This window comes from Caretta caretta, chromosome 4 (genome assembly GCF_965140235.1).
Source record: "Caretta caretta isolate rCarCar2 chromosome 4, rCarCar1.hap1, whole genome shotgun sequence".
Lineage (NCBI taxonomy): Eukaryota > Metazoa > Chordata > Testudines > Cheloniidae > Caretta > Caretta caretta.
This window is the reverse complement of record NC_134209.1, coordinates 113751365-113771656: the sequence shown is the minus strand read 5'-3', so window position 1 is coordinate 113771656 and position 20292 is coordinate 113751365. Positions and strand designations below refer to the sequence as shown.

The following is a 20292-nucleotide window of genomic DNA, read 5'->3' as shown; positions in this document are numbered from 1 at the left end:
GAATTTTGAATGCTGCTGTATAATGTTAAAAAGCTGCTGAAACTTCCAGAGCAACGTGGAAAAGTATTTTCTTTAGAGACAATTCTTATTCTGCTTATAACAATATAGTGTATAATTTCTGCATTTCTCCCTCACCAGCGATGTTTGCATGGAAAAAGGAGCTTCATTTTTTTCCCAAGAGCTGAGTCCTGGTTCCACAAGCTCATTGTACATCTGAAAATTTAAAACAATGTATTCATTAGCCGAGCTTCTAGAAGCCCGTGTGCTAAAATGTTGATCCACTTGTATGCTTATATCCTCCCAAAAGGAGTTTCTAATGGACCCTGCCCTCAATGGCTGTTGGCCTACAGAAATTGTACGTCTAATCTTGCTCCATAGATTTCAACTCTTGTGGGATGAAGTGGCAATGCTTGAAGAAAAGATTCTTGGAGTGGAAGGCCTAGTACATACATTACAGAGCATCAGAGAGCCTGAGAAGTTCTTGGACAACCAGATTCAGGAAGCACCACCACCTAGTTTCAGGGAAGAAAGTAACAGGTCACCACAGAAACAGAGACAGAAGCAATCAGAGTAGATCTGGCATTTCATAACCAATAAAAGCAAAAGGATGAGGTGGCATTCCACACAGCTTCAGCCTGTGATTACCAGACAGAAGAGGACCATGAGGAATTCCACACAGCTAGAAGTTTCCAATCATTACCCGCAGCTCCTCATGGAAACTACAGAAGAGCCAGAGGTGTATGAGACACACATATGGATGACTGCTCAGCCCAACCCACAAGAAAAATCAAGAGTGCCCCAAAGGAAATCACCAACTGCCAAAGGAAAATCCTTGTTGTGGGTTTTATACTAAAAAGAATGGAAAGAACATTCTGAAAGGGAGAGGCAGGGAACAGGATGGTATGATGATCTCTCAGACCCAAGACATAAGATGTGACTGACTCTAATATTGGATAGGCTTTTGAAGTTAGAGGGCAAGAATACTGCATGTCAGCACTAACAAAACTGCCTTGTAGGATACCTTACACATTATAGATGACTTCAGAGAATTTGTAAGGGTGATGAAGGAGAAGAATGTTCAAGTGATCTTCTTGGAGATCCTTCCTGACCCATGAGTGAAGGAACACAGAAGGCAGAAGATTTTGAAAAGAACCACTAGCTAAGAAAGTAATGAAAAGTAGATAGGTTTGATTTTTGTGGAACATTGGTCCACCTTTTATGGTGAGAGGAGGCTGCAAAGTTTGGATGGCCTCTGTCTCAGTAGAATCAGTCTTCTGGGGGACAGGCCAGCTAGAGTAGTCAGGAGGGCAGTGAAAAGGGATGGGTGAGAAGAGGGAACAAATAAGCACTCATTTAACATAAAATCAAGATGCTGGAAACAAAATGAATCAAGACATCAAAGGACGTGAAGAGAAGAAATTCTTTAATTTCCTATATCCATGCAAGAGGAATTGAAATTGCTCGTATACGAGTATATGTTGTTGGCGTCACTGAAACCCGATAAGAAGATTCAAATGACTGGAATATTAAAGTCAATCATTATAATCGGTTGAGGAAAGAGTGAGTGGGCAAAAGGGGAGCGGGATGGCACTTTAGGTCATCTGTGGCAGTAATTCTCAAAGCCGGTCCGCTGCTTGTTCAAGGAAAAGCCCCTGGCGGGCTGGGCCAGTTTGTTTACCTGCTGTGTCCGCAGGTTCGGCGGATTGCGGCTCCCACTGGCCACGGTTCACGGCTCCAGGCCAATGGGGGCTGCGGGAAGGGCAGCCAGCACAACCCTCAGCCCGCGCCACTTCCCGAAGCCCCCGTTGGCCTGGAGTGGCAAACCGCAGCCAGTGGGAGCCACGATTGGCGAACCTGAGGATGCGGCAGGTAAACAAACCGGCCCGGCCCGCCAGGGGCTTTCCCTGAACAAGCAGCGGACCAGCTTTGAGAACCACTGATCTATGGCATTACCTGTTTGAGTCACACAACTCAGAAGCATGTGATCTTGAATACATATGGATTAATAGTCTACCATATAAAGCAGAAGATCAGATATTAGTTAAGGTCTGCTACAAGCCACCACACTAGAGAACAGGATGACTAACACCTTCTATAATGCGTAGAGGAAAAAGCTGTGTTATCATGGGGCACTTCAGTCTCAGTGACATTTGCTGGGTCTCATACTGCCAGTATGAAAACACCTTTGGAATTTCAAAAAAATATAGTTGGCAATTTTCTAACTCAAAAAGTGTTGCATTCAGCTAGTGGGAATTCTACATAATCTGATCTTGACTAAAAGAGATGTTGAAATGAGAATTAAAAGTCAGGGGTAGTTTAGGTACAAGTGATCATGATGATTGGATTATATTTGTTATGTGCAAACAGAAAAGTCTAAAGCAGTAATGTATATACTTTGCTTTAAAAGGGCCAGCGACACATAGCTGAATATAGGTGTGAAAAATTAATTTGGAGAAAGAATTTAAACAGAAAAATGTGACTGATAATTGGGAGATGTTTAAGAATATTTTACTAGATTCCCCCAAAACCTATCATAACTGAGAAAAGAGACCAAACTGGTTAAACAACCAACCTGGTTTAGAAGAGAAGTACAAGAAGCTATAGAAATAAATAATATATATATAACAAGTGGAAGAAAGGGGAAGCTGATAGTCAATATAAATCAGAAGCTAGGAATTGTAAAATATGAATAGGTGAAACAAAAGAACACGTGGAGAAACCTATGGCCACCAGAATTAAGGATAATCCAAAGGAATTTTTCAAGAGTATTAGAAATAAAACAAATCCTAACAATGGAATTGTTCCATTACTAGAATAAAATGGTTGAATTGTCAACAATAATGCTGGTAATGCAGAAGTGTTCAATAAATATTTCTGTTCTATATTTGGGAAAAATCAGATGTAGTGATATCATACAATGGCATTGGAATAGAAAACAATCATCAGTAACTGTGGAGGATGTTAAACAGCAGCTACTAAAGTTACTGCCATGTGGAGAAAGCAAAGAATTCTTTCACTAGCCTTGCCTCCAAGAATTCTTTCACAATGACCCATAACTACCACATCCCCACTGATAGCCATAAGAAAAAAGAATCATCTGACTGGACACCCAATAGTGAATGAAACCACACACTTGAACATTACGTTGACTTCTTCAGGAAAAAAAATTGAATGACATCTTTAACAAATATCTCACCCACCACAATCTCTTCACCACCGAAAGGACAGCTATACAGTATCTGCAATTCAGACACCACCAGAGAGTGATCAAGTCAACAGACAAAGGGGGTGCATTGTAGTTTTCAACTGTGGTGTCTACATCCTATATTTTTAGGTGATTATAAGTTTGGTTGATAAAGGTAGTAGTGTCAATGTAATATACTTAGTCTTCTGTAAGACACTTGAAATGGTACTGCACCATATTTTTATTAAGAAATTAGAATACAAAATCAACATGGCACATATTAATGGATTAAAAAGTGGCTGTTAGGTCTCAAAATGTAGTTGTAATTGGAGAATCAGCAAGCTGGTGTATTTCTAGAGGGGTCCCGTGGGGATTTGTCAATGACTTGGGAGAAAACAGAATAATTACTGATAAAGTTTGCAGGTGACCTCTGCTTGTGATTCACAGCCAGGAATCCTGTCCTGGTGTCATGCACCTAAAGCTGTTTCATGCAAAACAATGACACCACCACATATCAGCTGGTGAGGGGGGAGGAGGATGAAGATGCCTTCCTTGAAAACCATAAAATCATCACTGATAAAATTTTCAGACAACACAAAAATTAAGGAGGTGGTAAATAATAAGACAGGACACTGATGCAGAAAGATCTAGATCACTTGTTAAACTAAGTGCAAGAAAACAATATGCATTTTAATACAGTTAAATGTAAATGTATGCATCTAGGAACAAAGAATGTAGGGCATATTTATCAGATGGGTGACTCAATCCTGGGAAGCAGTGACTCTGAAAAAGTTTTGGGAGTCATGTTTAGCTGATTATCCACCATGAGCCCACAATGCGGTTTGTGACTACAGTGGGTAGTGTGATCGTTGGATGTATAAACCAGGAATATTGAGTAAGAGTAAGGAGGTTATATGACCTCCATACTTGGCATTGGTGCAACTGCTTCTGGAATCCTGCACCTAGTTCTGATATCCAGTATTCAAGAAGGATGTTGATAAATTGAAGGGAGTTCAGGAAAGAGTCACAAAATGATTGGGAAACAGGCATTATAGTGATAGACTCAAATACCTCAATTTGTTTACCTTAACATAGTTAAGGGGTGACTTGATTACAATCTATACGTACATATGTGGGCAATAGAAATTTGCTAACAGAGGACTCTTCAATCTAACGAATGTATTATGAGATCCAATGCCTGTAATTTGAAGCTAGACAAATTCAGACTAGAAAAAAGGCATTTTTTTTTAATACTGAGGGTAATTAACCATTTTATAACTTACCAAGTGTTGTTGTAGTGGATCCTCCATCATTAGAAAAGTTAAAATTGAGATTGGATGATTTTTTAAATTTGTCAAGGCCAGATTGTGGACAGCCAGACCTTGTGGTCAGAGTGAGAGTCCACAGTCAGGAGTCAAGAGTCAGCTGAGTCAGGATATCAGGAGATCAGAACCACTAGTTGGTAACCAGAATCAGGGTGGGTCAGGAAACCAGAGGGTTTAAGGCAGGAGATAAACCAGAGATCAGAACTACAAGTCAGAGGACAGGAAATCAATCTGCAGAAACAGGTGGTGGATCCCAGTTATTCAGACAGCTTCCTGTTGCTGGCTTAAGTATGGCCAATGAGCCAATCGGCTGCTCTGGGACTCTACCAATGGGATGTCAGGGGAGGAGCCTCAAACTGGGGCTGGGCTTCATGAGTCCTGGATCAGCTTCTGTCAGCAGTCTACCAACTGGAGGCTCAAAGTGTGGCTGCTTCTTAGACCTGGGTTTGAGGCCCATAGGTTGTGACAATTATATATATACTGTAGTTCAAATAAATTAATTCAGGGAAGCCCTATGGCCTGTGCTATACAGAAGGTCAGACGATGATAGGATGATAGATGATAAGAATGGTCCCTTCTGGCTTTATAATTTATGAATCTCTGTGTGCAAACTTAGCTATGCAGGTAATTATTACTTAATAATTATTATGATGATGGTAGCACCTACGAACTTTAGTTAAGGTAGGCACTGTACAGAGAAGATAGAAAGAATACAGTCCCTGCCTAAGAAAGTTTGCCACCTAGGGTAATAATTTAATGCCAATTGAAGTCAATGCAAGGGTGCCCATTAGAGTCATAGAAAGGTGCTCAATGATTTCAGATGGTATTGGATTACAGGCTCCATGTTAGACAGGATACAGCAGTTGGAGAATGCATACAAGTGAAAGAATGGGTAACAGTAAAACAAAGAAAATTTAGCACAAAAACAGAAGTGTTGTCTTGCTCAGGTGGGAAAACTGCTTCTTAAGTAGTAGCTGAGGAATGCTGGAACACATTCTCCAGTCTGCAACCACCCCTTTAATCCAGTCACATACTTCATACAGCCTGCTGGCTATATGGTAAATTGCCTTATGAAAATCATGTTAGGTCACTCGCAATAATATTAATAAGTGACTTTTCATGTTGGATTGGACTTTTTTTCATTTTCTTGCCTTGCTTTATGTGATGTTACAAAAAATGGATAGTCTGCATCAGAAGAGTATAGTATATTTTTAAATGGCAACTTTTATTATTGATACTATTTTATTATTGTATTATTTATATTATCATTAATGTTAACATTTAGAGATCCCTAACATCCCCTGAGGCTATAGCAGAATTGAATGGTATGGGATAGATTAGAATGTAAAAGGTGTCGCCATTTTTCAGCTATTGCTATTTTTCCTTCCTAAATGGGATGATAAATCCATAGTTTACTTTGGAACTCGAACTCTCTAGTGACATCCTACGTTGAAGCTGTAACAGTGTTTGGACAGTTGCCTGGAATTTCAGAAATGGAACTGATGCTGCTCGCTCAGTTTCTTTGCACTACTATTGTATCCAAATCTGAGAGCTTGGACCTCTACTGAGACTCTAACCAGATGTTAGATAGCAGGAAACAATGTTATGAGCAAAATCTCATACTGTGAATGCCAGGATCAAGTAGAATTATTTTAAAATGATTTGTGCATTGTTTCAGCTGTTGGGCATTAGCTACATAGTGTATTCAGATCACTGTGACCTGTAACTTTCCTGATGGTGGTTGGACATCATGCTTTAGCATATTTGGTTTGATTAAAACATTGTTCTTTTCTCTCAACATTAACAGCAAAATATATCTTGTGTAGGTTGTGTGCTGGAGAATATACCTTTGCTACAGTAGGTGTTTTATTAAGGTAAATTGCAGCAATTATAACAGATTGCTTATGGTAAGCAAAAGTACTTTAGTTGATCAGACTGCATGATTCTGAACATGCAGTAGAATTCTGTTAGTAAATTAATAGGTTTATATAAATTATTGCAGTCAGCTTTGATTAGTGTACAAAGAATATAACAAAGAATGAAAATATTATTAGTGTTACTGTTTTATTACTATTAATTTTCATTCAGATTCTGCCCACAATGTGCTAGATTGTGCAAAAAAAGAAGACAGGGTCTTTGTCCCAGATAATCAAAACACGCAGAGAAGCAGACAAAGGAAGGAGATACAAAGTTGTCAAGACAATGATTAGTCAATTTTTAATCATACAATAGTTTGATATATTATATATAATGTGTACATACTAAATGTGGTTTATTTAATTAGAGATATTGAGTATCCCAAATCATTCCTTAATCTCACCATTATTAGTCACCAATTATTTTTTCTTTGTAGAAATAACAAATCACTGGAATTTACAAAGGATTCTGGTGGTTTCTTCATAACTGGAAATGTTTAGCCAAAGACTGGATGCTTTTCTAAAAGATATTCATGCCCCAGCTCAAGCACAGGCATTGGACTTAAAAAAAAAGGATTTAAAACAGAGATGTCATATGGTGTGTATGTAACGGGGTTCCTAGGGTGCAACCTGGACGGTGGGACCACAAAGCTTTTTTGACCCACCAACCTGGGGTATCCCTCTCATTCTGTGATGCTGTGACAAGCTACAAACCTTAGCAGGGACTGCACTTACACAGACCTCCACAAGCAGGTACACCACCCAACTGAGTTACATGAATGCTTCTCCTAGTGACTCATAAGCCAACAGTAGAGAGGTTCCAGACAATTCCCCCCAGCTCCCCAGCCTTCCACCCTAGAGCTCTACCATCTTGCATTGGTAAGAAGCCTGACCAGTGTATGTTCATTACCCAGTCCACCCCTCCCTTGATACGGAGAGGACATGCACTAGCCTTTGTAAATTGAACTGAGATTTCCCAAGCGCTTCAACCAAAACACACTGTTTTAGGTAAAATATAAAAGGAATGTATTAAATACAGAAAGATAGATTTTAAGTTATTATAAGTAAGGATACGTTTTGGTCATGGGTATTTTTAGTAAAAGTCATGGACAGGTCATGGGCAATAAACAAAAATTCATGGCCCGTGAACGGTCCATGACTTGTACCCCGACTAAATCTTGGAGGGGTGGCCCAGGGCACCACGGGTGCTGGGGGGAAGCAGTGACTTCAGGCAGAGGCAGCATGCAGAGCTGCCTGGCTATGCCTCCTCCCAGGAGCTGAGGGTTGTCACTGCTTAAGGGGAGCCCCCCAAGGTAAGTGCTGCCCAGAGCCTTTACTCCCTCCTGCTCAGGCAGCCCCCGGGCCAGTCATATTGACTGCTGCAGAAGTCACGAAGGTCCTGGAAAGTCATGGAATCCATGACTTCCGTGACCTCCGTGGCAAACTCGCAGCCTTAATTATTAGCATAGAGATCAAAGTTGGTGTTAGCCGACGGCCAAGGATGTTTGGTGAGGTGCCAGCTATGCCCGTTTATACCATCCGTGACTTTAACCGCTAGGACGCACTGTCCCTTCGCGGCGGGCAGCCCGGGCTAGGCTGACGGATGCCCCAAGGTCCTAACCACCCGTGACTTTAACTGCTAGAGCTCAGAGCTCCTTCGCAGCGGGCAGCCAGGATTGACTGACAGGTGCCCCAAGAGTTTGCCCCGTGGAGGCGGCACAACTCAACGCTAGGCTCTTAGTACTCTCACCTAATGGCCAGGCTTTAGAGCCAAAACGGCTGAGGTTCTTTAATTGTGATGGCTGCTTTACAGTAAACCAGAGAAAACAAGTCAGGCTTATGCATAAATGGTTACCAAAATTTATTAAGCTAGATTCTAATCATGTGGTTACAAAATTGCTAGTGCCTACTTATTTAAATGTAGAGATGTTACACACACACAAACAAGTTACAAAACTGAAGCCACAATCCCAAAGAAAGAAAACAAAGTATAGAGCTCTATTTCAAAATATGTGTACACTAAAGATAGGAGATCAGGTGTGGGTGCTTCTTACCCTCCTTGCATCTCTCGATTCCAGCGGTGCCAAGCCAGGATCGGTCACTCAATTCCGCGGAAAGACGAATAAGGGACAAGGCGTAGGGACCCTCTTAGCTGCAGAAGCCTTGGGAGGCTGTCACTTATCTGACCAGCAGATAGATAGTGAAAAGCACTCAAAAATCATGGTGCTGTAGGTCCCCTACTTATACCTCTGTACTCCTTTATTCTCTTTCTCCTTTCTTATGCCAAATTGAGGCTGGTCTGTCGGGGTGACGCCAGTTTTTGCAAGAGTAGTTTACACTTGCAAGGGAGAGAAACAATAAGTTTCGACTACTGGACATTTCTTTTATCAGGGTAAATATTTTCCCACCTAGGATGTTGGTGTGTGTGCATCACACTACTTAGTAGGGGCTAAGAGCCAGGTCTGTCACAGGGCCTCTGCCTGCTGTGAGCTTAATCGTCGTATCTGTTCCCAGAGGCACATTGTAGCAGCACACCTGTGCTTCAAAGGCTGTGCTGGAATATATGTTAAGTGCCCTGTTCTTGCTTCCTCCTGTGTTTCCAGCAATGCTGGTCTGAGGGGGGTGGGGGGGCTGGCTGTCTGGCTGGCTACATTCCACCCCCTGATGCACCACACTACATCCCAGATTGCAAGGTGGCGGTGATGCCAGCACCTCTTGCCCTCCTTGGGGAAATCTAGAAATACCCAACAACCAAATTAGAGGATGAGGGTTCGCGGAATTGGTTAGGATCCCTTTTTAGCTCTTGGTATCTGATTTGCGTGGAGGAAAGAGCAGTTTGAATCAAACGCTTCATAATACATAAAGTTACACAAAAAACAATTACAATAATTAAAATGGTTAAAACAGTATTTACAACCGAATGTAAAAACGGGGAGAGGGAAAATCCCAGGTGTTGAGCTAACCATTGCATCCATGAGGTTTGTCCATTCTCAGCCACTGCATGTAAAATTTTAACTGCACCTTTAATAGCAACCACATCTTGCTCTATTTGCCCTGAATGATTTACATAAAAACAACAAGATTGGTTGATGACAGCACACACTCCTCCTTGCTGGGCTAGGGTAGCGTCCAGTGCTATTCTGTTCTGCAGAGCATATCGGGCCACAGACTGAAGTTGTTCATTTAAAAGCCCTAATGCATCAGCAGTATGATTCAGAGCAATTTCCAATTGTCCAGAAACGTTTGCTATTGCCATCTCGAGCTCAGTTATACCTAACCAAGGTATAAGTGCACGTGTAAATCGGTGAAAACCAGAGGGCGGTTCAATCAGGGGGTTGTAGGTGAACTTTCGTTTGGACCGATGTATAAAACTTCCCAGATTTGTTATTCTGGGGGCATTAACATGAGGGTGTACTGTTAGTCCCTCGGGTACTGCATGTCCCAGTGAACACCTTCCAGTCCAACCTACAGGTAGATATTTATATGCCTTGTCCCCACAAATAAAGAACAAGCCAGGTTCTTTACTAAGAATAGGTGAATAAGGTCCTCTGTGCCACCTGCCCTCCTCAGGTTTAGGTATGGGTTGGTGATATGGAACACAATATCCCATCTTAATGTTAGTACAGAGCAAAACTATTAACAAATCTTCTAAAATTTGATCTGAGCGAAAAAGTCCATTTTCATTACACTGATCTAATAAGGAGTTAATAGATTTGATTAGCAATGGGTTATAAATGTGTCCGGAACTGGGAATAAAGAACAGTGATTGGTCATACCAATCTCTGCTTTCAGGGTATCTACTCATATTCAGGGGAACAATTGTGGCATTATGTATGCTAAAAAGGGGTCTATGTTCAAGTGTGCCATTGATGGGACCTTTCCAACATTTTAAAGTCCTTTTGTTGCTCATGGGTGGGTAGGTAGTCCAACCCCCACTTTTCTGATCAAATACAATTGTATGGGCACATTGCTGCTTATCTAGACTACCCATTTGTATGTCACCCTGAGTTTCAAAACAAATAGGGTATACTTCTTTAGATGATCCCGTTACATATTCCACAGGCTGTCCCCAAACAGTGCGATGCCATTGTCCCACCTCCCCCGAGTCATTGTGAGGGTTGTTGGTGTACCATGCTGGTCCCCACTGAAAGATGTCGCTTTTGTTCCACCAATCATTTAGGCTGAGTGGTACAAATTCAAGTCCCAGTCCATTGGTTGAATCTAGCAAGGTGCACATCCAGCAATTTGTAGCACCAGCAGCTGAGGCGATGGTTTGGATTGCTCCCCGAAGAGGATGTTCTGGTATTGCCAAGGTGACTGGAGCCAACAGAAGGATCATGAGGGCTTGCAGGAACATATCTCTGGTGGGTCGTGTTCTAGCTAAAAAACTTATTTTAAAACCAAAAGCAAAAATTACACCTGCTATTATAAGTAATGGCAAATATATCAACAGTCCATAGTAGTCTCTAGTGATCAAACAGGTCTGCTGCATGGTCCATTTTGCTGACAGGTTAGCTGGCAGGTTGCTCGGAACCATGGGACCATTCCTGCAATAAATCACATGGTCAGCCGGTCTTGGATGCGATCCAAGCCTCTGTAATGGTTATTAGCCTTTTATCAGCATTTAAGGCACTCCATACACCTTTCTCTTTATAGGCGTGCAAAACGCAGGTAAAGGTTCCCAGGGCTGGGTGTTTAATCACAACAGTGTCTCCGGGAGCATACTTGGAACTGTGCAGTGGTGTTCTGGCAGGGGAGATAGCTTTCCCTGTAGGGAAGAATCCCCTGCTGATTGGACTTCCTGTAGGAGTCTGTCTGTTGTTTAATCTCTGCACCACTTCGTCCAGTCTGTCTCCCCATGTGCCATCAGTAGGCTTCAAGTGATTCTTTAGCAACCCATTCCAGCGCTCGACCATGCCATTAGATTGAGGTCGATATGGAAGGTGGAAGGTCCATTGGACTCCATGGTTAAGGGTCCATTCCCTTACAAGTTTATTCTTAAAATGCGAACCATTATCTGATTGGATTTCTTGAGGCATTGGGACAATTGCTGTTAAGCGGTTTAGTCCCATAACTGTGGACAACCCTGTTGCCAGTCGGGTTGGATATGCAAAACCAATCCCTGAAACAATTTCTACCCCAGTCAAGATGTATTTCCACGTCTGCCTTGTAGTGGGCAGTGGTCCGACATAGTCGACCTGCCAGGTTGCCCATAGTGTTTTTCCATCTCTTAGCCTGGCAAACCTTTGTCCTTCTGCTATATGTTTTCTAGTCTCAGCACAAATAGTGCAGGCTTGCACCAGGTCTCTAGCCTGTCTGTGGGTGATAGGCCACCCCCTGATATGTGCTTGCCGCACTAACTCATCACTTCCTGTGTGTCCTAAATTATCATGTAACCATGAATATAAGCGTTCCCATTCTACTTGTGTGGTAAAGAGCTGGGCAGCTGCATCGGCTAAATTGTTTAACTGTGCAGCTGGGGTATTATTCCTCTGATGAGCTGAAACATGTCCTATAGACAGGGGTTGTTGCAGGGCATGCTGATATAACCACTTCCAGTATTCCAGTCCCCAGACTGGTTTACCTCCTATTTCCCAGTGGTTATTTTTCCAGTTAGTGATCCACTGAGTGGCACCTGCCCACACCGCATAGGAGTCCGTATATACTGTGGTGGCTCCTGCTTCACAGGCCAGTTTAATTCCAGCTAATTCTGCAAGTTGTGCTGACCCATCAATTTCAGCAGTTAGGGGTGCTGCAGAGGGGTCTGCAGGCACTGCTGCAGCTTTTCCCTTCCATTTTCCTTTAACCAGCCTGGCACTGCCATCAGTGAACCATACTCCCTCAGGCTTAGAAGGATCAAATGGGGCAGCATCCTTAATGGGAGACTGCTGTGGAGGTAGGCGGTATTCATCAGGCATTCCTACTTTCCATAGGGATTCCTGAATCATAGTGGGGTTTTGTGCAGTGTCTGCACTACCTACCCTGTGGTGTATGTAAAGTGCCCATCTTTGGATAGTCAGCTTTTGTGCTACACCAGGTGGTATCTCTTTCCCTTCCAATATAGGTTTAATGATTGGAAGAGGAGTGTGAATTGTGATGTCCTTATCCTGAGTTAATTCCTCAGTTTCTCTCAAGGCTGTGTAAGCTGCCAGAAGCACCTTCTCATAAGGCGTGTAGTTAGCCTGTGACCCTTGCCATGACTTGGAACCAAACTCAATTGGTCGTCTGGGAGCAGTGTCACTTTCTTGCCAGAGAGCATAAGACATTCCAGTGGCTCCCACAGTTAGGTACAAATGGAATGGGGCTTCAGGATGTATGGGACCCAGAGCCTGATAGGTGTGTATCTCCCCTATCAGTTGCCTGAGGGCTTCCTCATGGGCAGGAGCCCATTCCCGGCAGCACTTTTCTTTAACAAATTGTACAATGGTCTGGCTATAATGGCAAAGCCAGGTACATGTTTTCTCCAAAACCCCAGGGTTCCCAAAATCTGTCTCAATTGATCTTTACTTTCAGGGGAGGGTGCCTGATTTAGCTCTTGCACAGTGTCATTAGGCACAGACCTCCTACCTCCCATCCATACAGTACCTAAGAATTTTATCTCTTGGGAGGGACCTTGGCATTTCTCAGCTGGTAACTCTAAATTAAGGGCTTCTAGTGCTCCTTTGATTTGATTCATAGCCTCCTGTACCTCTTCTGGGGTTTTCCCACCTATTAAGATGTCATCAATGTATTGCACAGTTTGTACATTGGGTGGCAGGATAAGGTCATCTAGGACCTTTGCCAGTGCCCCATGGCAAATAGTGGGTGAGTGTTTAAACCCTTGTGGCATTCGGGTAAAAGTGTATTGTACACCTTTCCAAGTAAAAGCAAATCTTTCCTGGTCAGCTGGTTGCAAAGGGACCATGAAGAACATGTCCTTTACATCTAATACTGCTAGCCAGGGTTTATCCCAGGTTTGTATGGTGTTTACAATATCTGTTATGCTAGGGACTGCTGCAGTTAATGGTCCAGTGTTACTGTTTTGCTTCCTATAGTCTATAGTGAGTCTCCATTTGCCATTTGGTTTCTTGATGGGCCACACAGGAGAATTAAAGCGAGAGTGGGTACGAATTAAAATTCCTCGCTGTTCCAAATCTTTGATCAGGTCAGTAACAGGGCTTATGGCCTCAGCTGGGACATTATACTGCTTTATGTTTGTTACTGTTGAGAGCGGGAGAGCAGGCGCGCTGCTAAGTAAGTTTACAGAATAGTGGGGAGGGCTTTCCTCTTCCAGGTGGGTGGCATGAGGAACAGAACTGACTCCAAAAGCCCATCTTTCCCCATTAATCCTTCCCTTCTTTCCTCTTAAAACATCCATGCCCAGTATGTTGGCATTGCCCAAAATCACCTCATATTTTCGGGGCTGATGGTGGGGTTGCAATGGGATATCCAGTTTTATCTTAACTAATGGGTAAGTTATGGTACTGCCATTTACTCCTGTAACAAGTATCTGCTTTTGGCCAGTAGGTGGCGAGCCCTGAAAACTTTCTCGCTTAATCATGGACATTTGAGCCCCTGTGTCCATTAAGAAAGGAATAATGTGTTTGTCATTTACAGTTACATGTATCCGGGGGTCTTTTTGCTGTTATTTTCTCCTCTTTGGATTTAAGCTGGTTTATTAGGAGAGGAGATTGACCCCCGCAAGCTAGTTTCCCTGCTCTGGTAACTCTTGCAGTTGCTGCAGCAATGGAGTATACAGGGTGTCTGCAGGTGGGGAAAGAGGAGAGAGCTGCAGAGGTGCACTGGGAGTAGCATTAGTTGTCTCCCAGTCAGCTCTTTTAAAGGTGGTGAATAATTTTAGCCGCTCTGTGGGCAGTCCATTTATCACATCTCTGGGATAACCTAAAGCCAGACATTGTCTCCACAACTTGGCTCTAAGCTCCTTTTCCTCCTGGGTTGGCTCTCGCTTGTTTTTATGTCCTTTAGATGGTGCCCCCTTGTTTCCCTGAAGGGAACGCATCTTAGCTTTGCCTGTCAGTGCTCTGATGTCTCCGAATTCTCTAAAGTATGACACCAGAAGGTTTAGCAGTGCCCGAAAGGTACTGTTATGTGCTGCAGCTTCTGATCTAAGGGACAGTGCCATAGCCCTGTGGTTACTCGGAACTCCCTTAAGCAGGGGTCTGAGATCATCTACATCTACCTGACCCTCCCATGGGCTTTCATAGGCTAACCCTTGAGGGTTTTGGCCAAGCATGCTAATGACAGCCACAGTTAATAGAGCTGTTTTTACCTCATCTATGTTGGTCCAGTGCATTACTGTGGGTTCATCTCGGTCTGCTGGGTAAATTCCTCTTGCCCATTGACAAGCCAGAGACCAAAGTGTTTTAGGGGTGTTCCCCTCTGAGTGTTCCAGGAATATTCCTGCACCTAAGTTAAGGCGCTCAGTTTCTTGGGCTGTCAGGCGTATATATCCACCCCCAGTGTCCCAGAGGCGGACCAGCCACTCTATTATACCTTCCTCAGGCTTTTTAGCAAAATCTCCCTGGATTGTTTTTAACTCCATGGGAGTATATTGGCGGGTGGTAATTTTGGTAAAGTGTGTTGGAGCTTTACTCCCTTTTCCCTTTTTACCTCCCTTCTTTGTTTTTGAAGAGGTGGATGGATAATTGTCATCCCCTTCTTCATCCAGCTCTGCCCCACTCAAATTTTCCTCATGTTCTTCTGATTTGTGATGTGTGATAGCTGGTCTTAATTTTACAGAGGGACCTTCCTCCTCAGAGGAGGGGGACTCATCTGCTGAATCCCAAATGTCTCCATCCCATTCCTCAGGGTCTAGCCAGAGAGCAGTCTCAACTTTAGCCCGGTTGATACTGCGTGTTTTAGTCTCCAGCTTTTCCCTTCGTTCTATCCCTTCTTTCTCAATTAAGGGAAGTAATCTTTTCTGAAGATGTACCATATCCCTATTCAGTGTTCTTACTCTGGTATCTAAATTCTGGCATTCCTGGCGCAGTGTGTCCCTTTCCTGTTGTAGCCTATTAAATTCTATTGCCAGACTATGATAATCCTTACAGGCAGCTTGCCAAATGTTAGTAAGCAGCCATATACAAGCACCTTTTCCTTTCCCTTTCTTCATCTTGCAGGCAGTTCTCCAGTTACAGAAATGCTGCCAGATCTCTGCTGGTTTTCCCCAATATTTCTCCAGCAGTTCTTTGCTCCACAGAGGATTTCCCCATCCCTCTTGGGTCAAACTTTTCTCTAGCTCAGAGAATTCTGTGGTGTTTATCATGACTGGTTTCATTGTGTTACTGTACTGCAGCCTATATCACAATCCTGTTCGTGACGCCAATTTCTGTTAGCCGACGGCCAAGGATGTTTGGTGAGGTGCCAGCTATGCCCGTTTATACCATCCGTGACTTTAACCGCTAGGACGCACTGTCCCTTCGCGGCGGGCAGCCCGGGCTAGGCTGACGGATGCCCCAAGGTCCTAACCACCCGTGACTTTAACTGCTAGAGCTCAGAGCTCCTTCGCAGCGGGCAGTCAATACTGACTGACAGGTGCCCCAATGGCAGCACTAAGAGCCTCTCCACACCCGTGACTTTAACTGCTAGAGCTCAGAGCTCCTTCGCAGCGGGCAGCCAGGATTGACTGACAGGTGCCCCAAGAGTTTGCCCCGTGGAGGCGGCACAACTCAACGCTAGGCTCTTAGTACTCTCACCTAATGGCCAGGCTTTAGAGCCAAAACGGCTGAGGTTCTTTAATTGTGATGGCTGCTTTACAGTAAACCAGAGAAAACAAGTCAGGCTTATGCATAAATGGTTACCAAAATTTATTAAGCTAGATTCTAATCATGTGGTTACAAAATTGCTAGTGCCTACTTATTTAAATGTAGAGATGTTACACACACACAAACAAGTTACAAAACTGAAGCCACAATCCCAAAGAAAGAAAACAAAGTATAGAGCTCTATTTCAAAATATGTGTACACTAAAGATAGGAGATCAGGTGTGGGTGCTTCATACCCTCCTTGCATCTCTCGATTCCAGCGGTGCCAAGCCAGGATCGGTCACTCAATTCCGCGGAAAGACGAATAAGGGACAAGGCGTAGGGACCCTCTTAGCTGCAGAAGCCTTGGGAGGCTGTCACTTATCTGACCAGCAGATAGATAGTGAAAAGCACTCAAAAATCATGGTGCTGTAGGTCCCCTACTTATACCTCTGTACTCCTTTATTCTCTTTCTCCTTTCTTATGCCAAATTGAGGCTGGTCTGTCGGGGTGACGCCAGTTTTTGCAAGAGTAGTTTACACTTGCAAGGGAGAGAAACAATAAGTTTCGACTACTGGACATTTCTTTTATCAGGGTAAATATTTTCCCACCTAGGATGTTGGTGTGTGTGCATCACACTACTTAGTAGGGGCTAAGAGCCAGGTCTGTCACAGGGCCTCTGCCTGCTGTGAGCTTAATCGTCGTATCTGTTCCCAGAGGCACATTGTAGCAGCACACCTGTGCTTCAAAGGCTGTGCTGGAATATATGTTAAGTGCCCTGTTCCTGCTTCCTCCTGTGTTTCCAGCAATGCTGGTCGGGGGGGGGGGGGGGGGGGCTGGCTGTCTGGCTACAGTTGGTTACTTAAGAAATAAAGGGAAATTCAGTCTGAATTCTGTAAACTAAACAGGATTTGACTCAAGCAGTGTCTCACCATGATCATAGGTCAGAGATCTCAAAATACAGGATGGAACTCTCCTCCAGCTCAGGTCTCTCTCCCCAGTTCAAATTCTTTGTCCTTCAGATGTGTTTCCAGGTGTTCAGTTGTGGGGGAGTGATGCCAAGTCATGATGTTACTTCCCCTTCTTTTATAATTTCTTCCAGCTTGCTGGAAAGATCTATGTCTGTGACGTGGGGGGTCTGCCCACACTGGTCAAGTATTCTTCACTATCTCTGTGCAGTCTGTGAGAATTCTTTGGGGATGGTCTTTAGGAGTGTGGATTCCCTTTAATTGTCATCAGCACATCTGACTACTCCACTGTTGTACCTGAAAGGCTCTCTGTGGGTTTTCGCAACCTCACAACATATTTCAGTAACATACACATAGCAAAACTTCATAACTTTACATACAATGATAGCACATACAACCCAACAGGATATTAACGTTCAACAGGTTAAGACTTTCAAAATGATACCTCACAAGGCATACTTTGTACAAAACATATCATAATTATGTGACAGTAGTGAATATGGGGTTCCGGGGTGTTGCTTTGAAGTACAGAGTACCACGGTGTATTACTCAGGAGATCAGACTAGATGATCTCAATGGTCCCTTCTGGCCTTTATTTCATATATATATATATATATGAAAGGTAGAAGTGAATCTTCAGGAGGGACTGGGGTGGGGGGACCTGGGACAGTGTTCTTTTGGATCATCTCACAAAAGAGCGCTGCCTGTGTAAGGAAAGGAAGCACATTGAAATCTGTGGATGAAGTGACAAACAGTGCATTTTTGGTGGAGTGTAAGTTATTGGTGAGGAGAGGCAACCCAAAACCACACAAATGAAGGGCAGAGCAAAGCAGGGCCTCAAAGGCAAGGACAAGGAGTGCCACCATTGTTAGGTAGAGGAGGAGAAACAGCCAGGTCAAAAATGTCAAAGAGAAGGCTCATGACACGTTCAGGTTCACAGGTAAAGAAAATGATCTTAGTAGCAACCTCTCCCACCCTCCAATCCATTGAAAAATGCAATCTGTACTTTAAGGGAAACCAGACAGGAGGAGGTTGTAGCATGTTCTAATTTTTCTATATTATTAAGTTGACACTGAAGACCAAATTCTGTCCTCTTTGCCCTGCAACATGGAAGTGAGTGAGAGCAGAATAGGCATGAGGAGTTGCAAAGATCATTATAAAATCATTAGAAGTTTAATTAAAAGCTGAGGTTATATGATTTGACAATAAATGCTTAGCTAGTGATACAGTACATTAGATGCTGCATAATTAAGCAATACCCACACTGTTGAAGCACTACTGCAACATAACTGCTACGAGGTGAGCCAACCCAAGCTGAAGTGGGAGCATATAACTGAAGCCTGGGTCAATTACTCTTCCATTGATGCCTGAAAGGATAGATATCATTTTGGTTTTAATACAGTGGAATACCATTATTTACATGTTTTTTTTTTTCTTTTTTTATGAACTACATTTACAGAAAGTATGTGAACAACTTTAGAATCTTTGATTTTATCCTATTTACTTAGCTAAATATTTTCCATTTTAAATGCACCTATTTCTGCTGATTCTGCGTAAACTATAGATCTTAAGACCAAAGAATTAATAAGAAAGCCTAAAGACCAGATGCTTATACCCTAGGAATGGTCCCACTGAAATCAAAGCTACTTCTCAGTATGAGTAAGGATATCAGATTCTGACTCTAAATAAACAGAAAAGGTGAAGTCTGTGGCCCATTAAAATCCATGGTGAAATTTCCATCAACTTCAGTGGGGCCAGGATTTTGCCCACGATCTTTGCACTTGACCATAACACAACAAACAATTAACTCTGATACTGTCACATCCAAACAAATTCCAGAGTTTAGGGTTTCTTCATATATAGGTTTGCAAACAACCTGCCGACATTCAAATCTAAGAATCTTAGCATGAGAACGTCAATGTTGGTAACTGTAGACAAGTACTACCCCAGGACACTCCCTCATGGCCTGGAATGGTCTTTCAGGTACCCTAACTTATTTTCCCTCAGTTCTCAAAATAATTTATTAACATCCCGAGTCTTTAAAACAGGGGTGGGCAAATTTTTTGGCCAGAGGGCCACATCGGGTTGCGAAATGGCATGGAGGGCCGGGTAGGGAAGGTTGTGCCTCCCCAAACAGCCTGGATTCCGCCGCTATCCACCCTCTCCCACCTCCCACCCCCTGACTGCTCCCCTCAGAACCTCTGACCCATTCAACCCCCACTACTCCTTGTCTCCTGACCACTCCCTCCCAGGACCCCCTGCCCCAGCCCCCCCCCCCCCCCCCCCGGGACCCCACACCCTATCCAACCCCCACTGCTCCCTGTCCCCTGACTGCCCTGACCCCTATCCACACCCTCGCCCCCTGACAGGCCCCCTGGCACTCCCACACCTATCCAACCCCCCGGTCCCTGTCCCCTAACTGCCCCCCAGGACCCCCATCCCTAACTGCCCCCCCCCAGGACCCCACCCCCATCCAATCCTCCTTGCTCCCTATCCCCCCCGATCCCCCAGGACTCCACCCCCATCCAACCCCACGTTCCCTGTCTCCTGACTGCCCCCCCCAAACCTCCACCCCATCCAACCACCCCCTGTCCCCTGACTGCCCCCCGGGGCCTCCTGCCCCTTATCCAACACCCCCTCCCCCTTACCCTTACCTTTACCCATACCCTTACTATGCTGCTGAGAGTGGCAGGACAGGCTTATTTGAAAGCCAGGGAGGTGGGCAGGTGCACGCTGCCCATGCGGTGGCATTGCTGCGGGGGAGGGCCCGGGGGTGAGCCTCCCTGGCCAGGAGCTCAGGGACCAGGCAGGACAGCCATAGTTTGCCCACCCCTGCTTTAAAACAATATTCCCCCTCTCTTGGGATCTCATATATTCAGATCAATCAGCAGTCCCAAAAAACTTCCTTTTAGGATTCAGGGTTTCACAACCTCCCTTTTGTAGGCTGTGGATGTTCTTTTCCTTTTGTCTTCTCAGTCTGCAGATTCTCTCCCCAAATTCAGGGTCTTTGCAGTCCTTCTTTTTGGGTCCTGTGTGATTCTTAGCCTAAAGACACCCCGTCAAGTTCAGGAATTCCCAAATCCTCCCGCTTGTGGCAGTAAGCTTCAGATCCCTGCCTGCAAACTCTCCCTTTAAGTCTAGCGTTTCACAGCTCTCC

At 44.0% G+C, this 20292-nt stretch overlaps 1 protein-coding gene across 2 annotated transcripts; it reads right to left on the bottom strand.

Annotated features, from left to right (window-relative positions):
* Nucleotides 1-9057: 9057 nt before the first annotated feature.
* Nucleotides 9058-16979, bottom strand: LOC125627691 (endogenous retroviral envelope protein HEMO-like). 2 transcript variants are annotated; one of them, XM_075127984.1, is made up of 2 exons: nt 16425-16979; nt 9058-10972 (listed from the first exon to the last, which is right to left on the bottom strand). In XM_075127984.1, the coding sequence occupies exons 1-2, from the start codon at nt 16433-16435 to the stop codon at nt 9160-9162; spliced, it is 1824 nt and encodes a 607-aa protein (XP_074984085.1). In that variant the 5' UTR covers nt 16436-16979; the 3' UTR covers nt 9058-9159. The 2 variants fall into 2 exon arrangements, with proteins under 2 accessions (XP_074984085.1, XP_074984086.1); XM_075127985.1 differs by having other exon boundaries at nt 9058-10813.
* Between the last annotated feature and the right edge of the window lie 3313 nt (nt 16980-20292).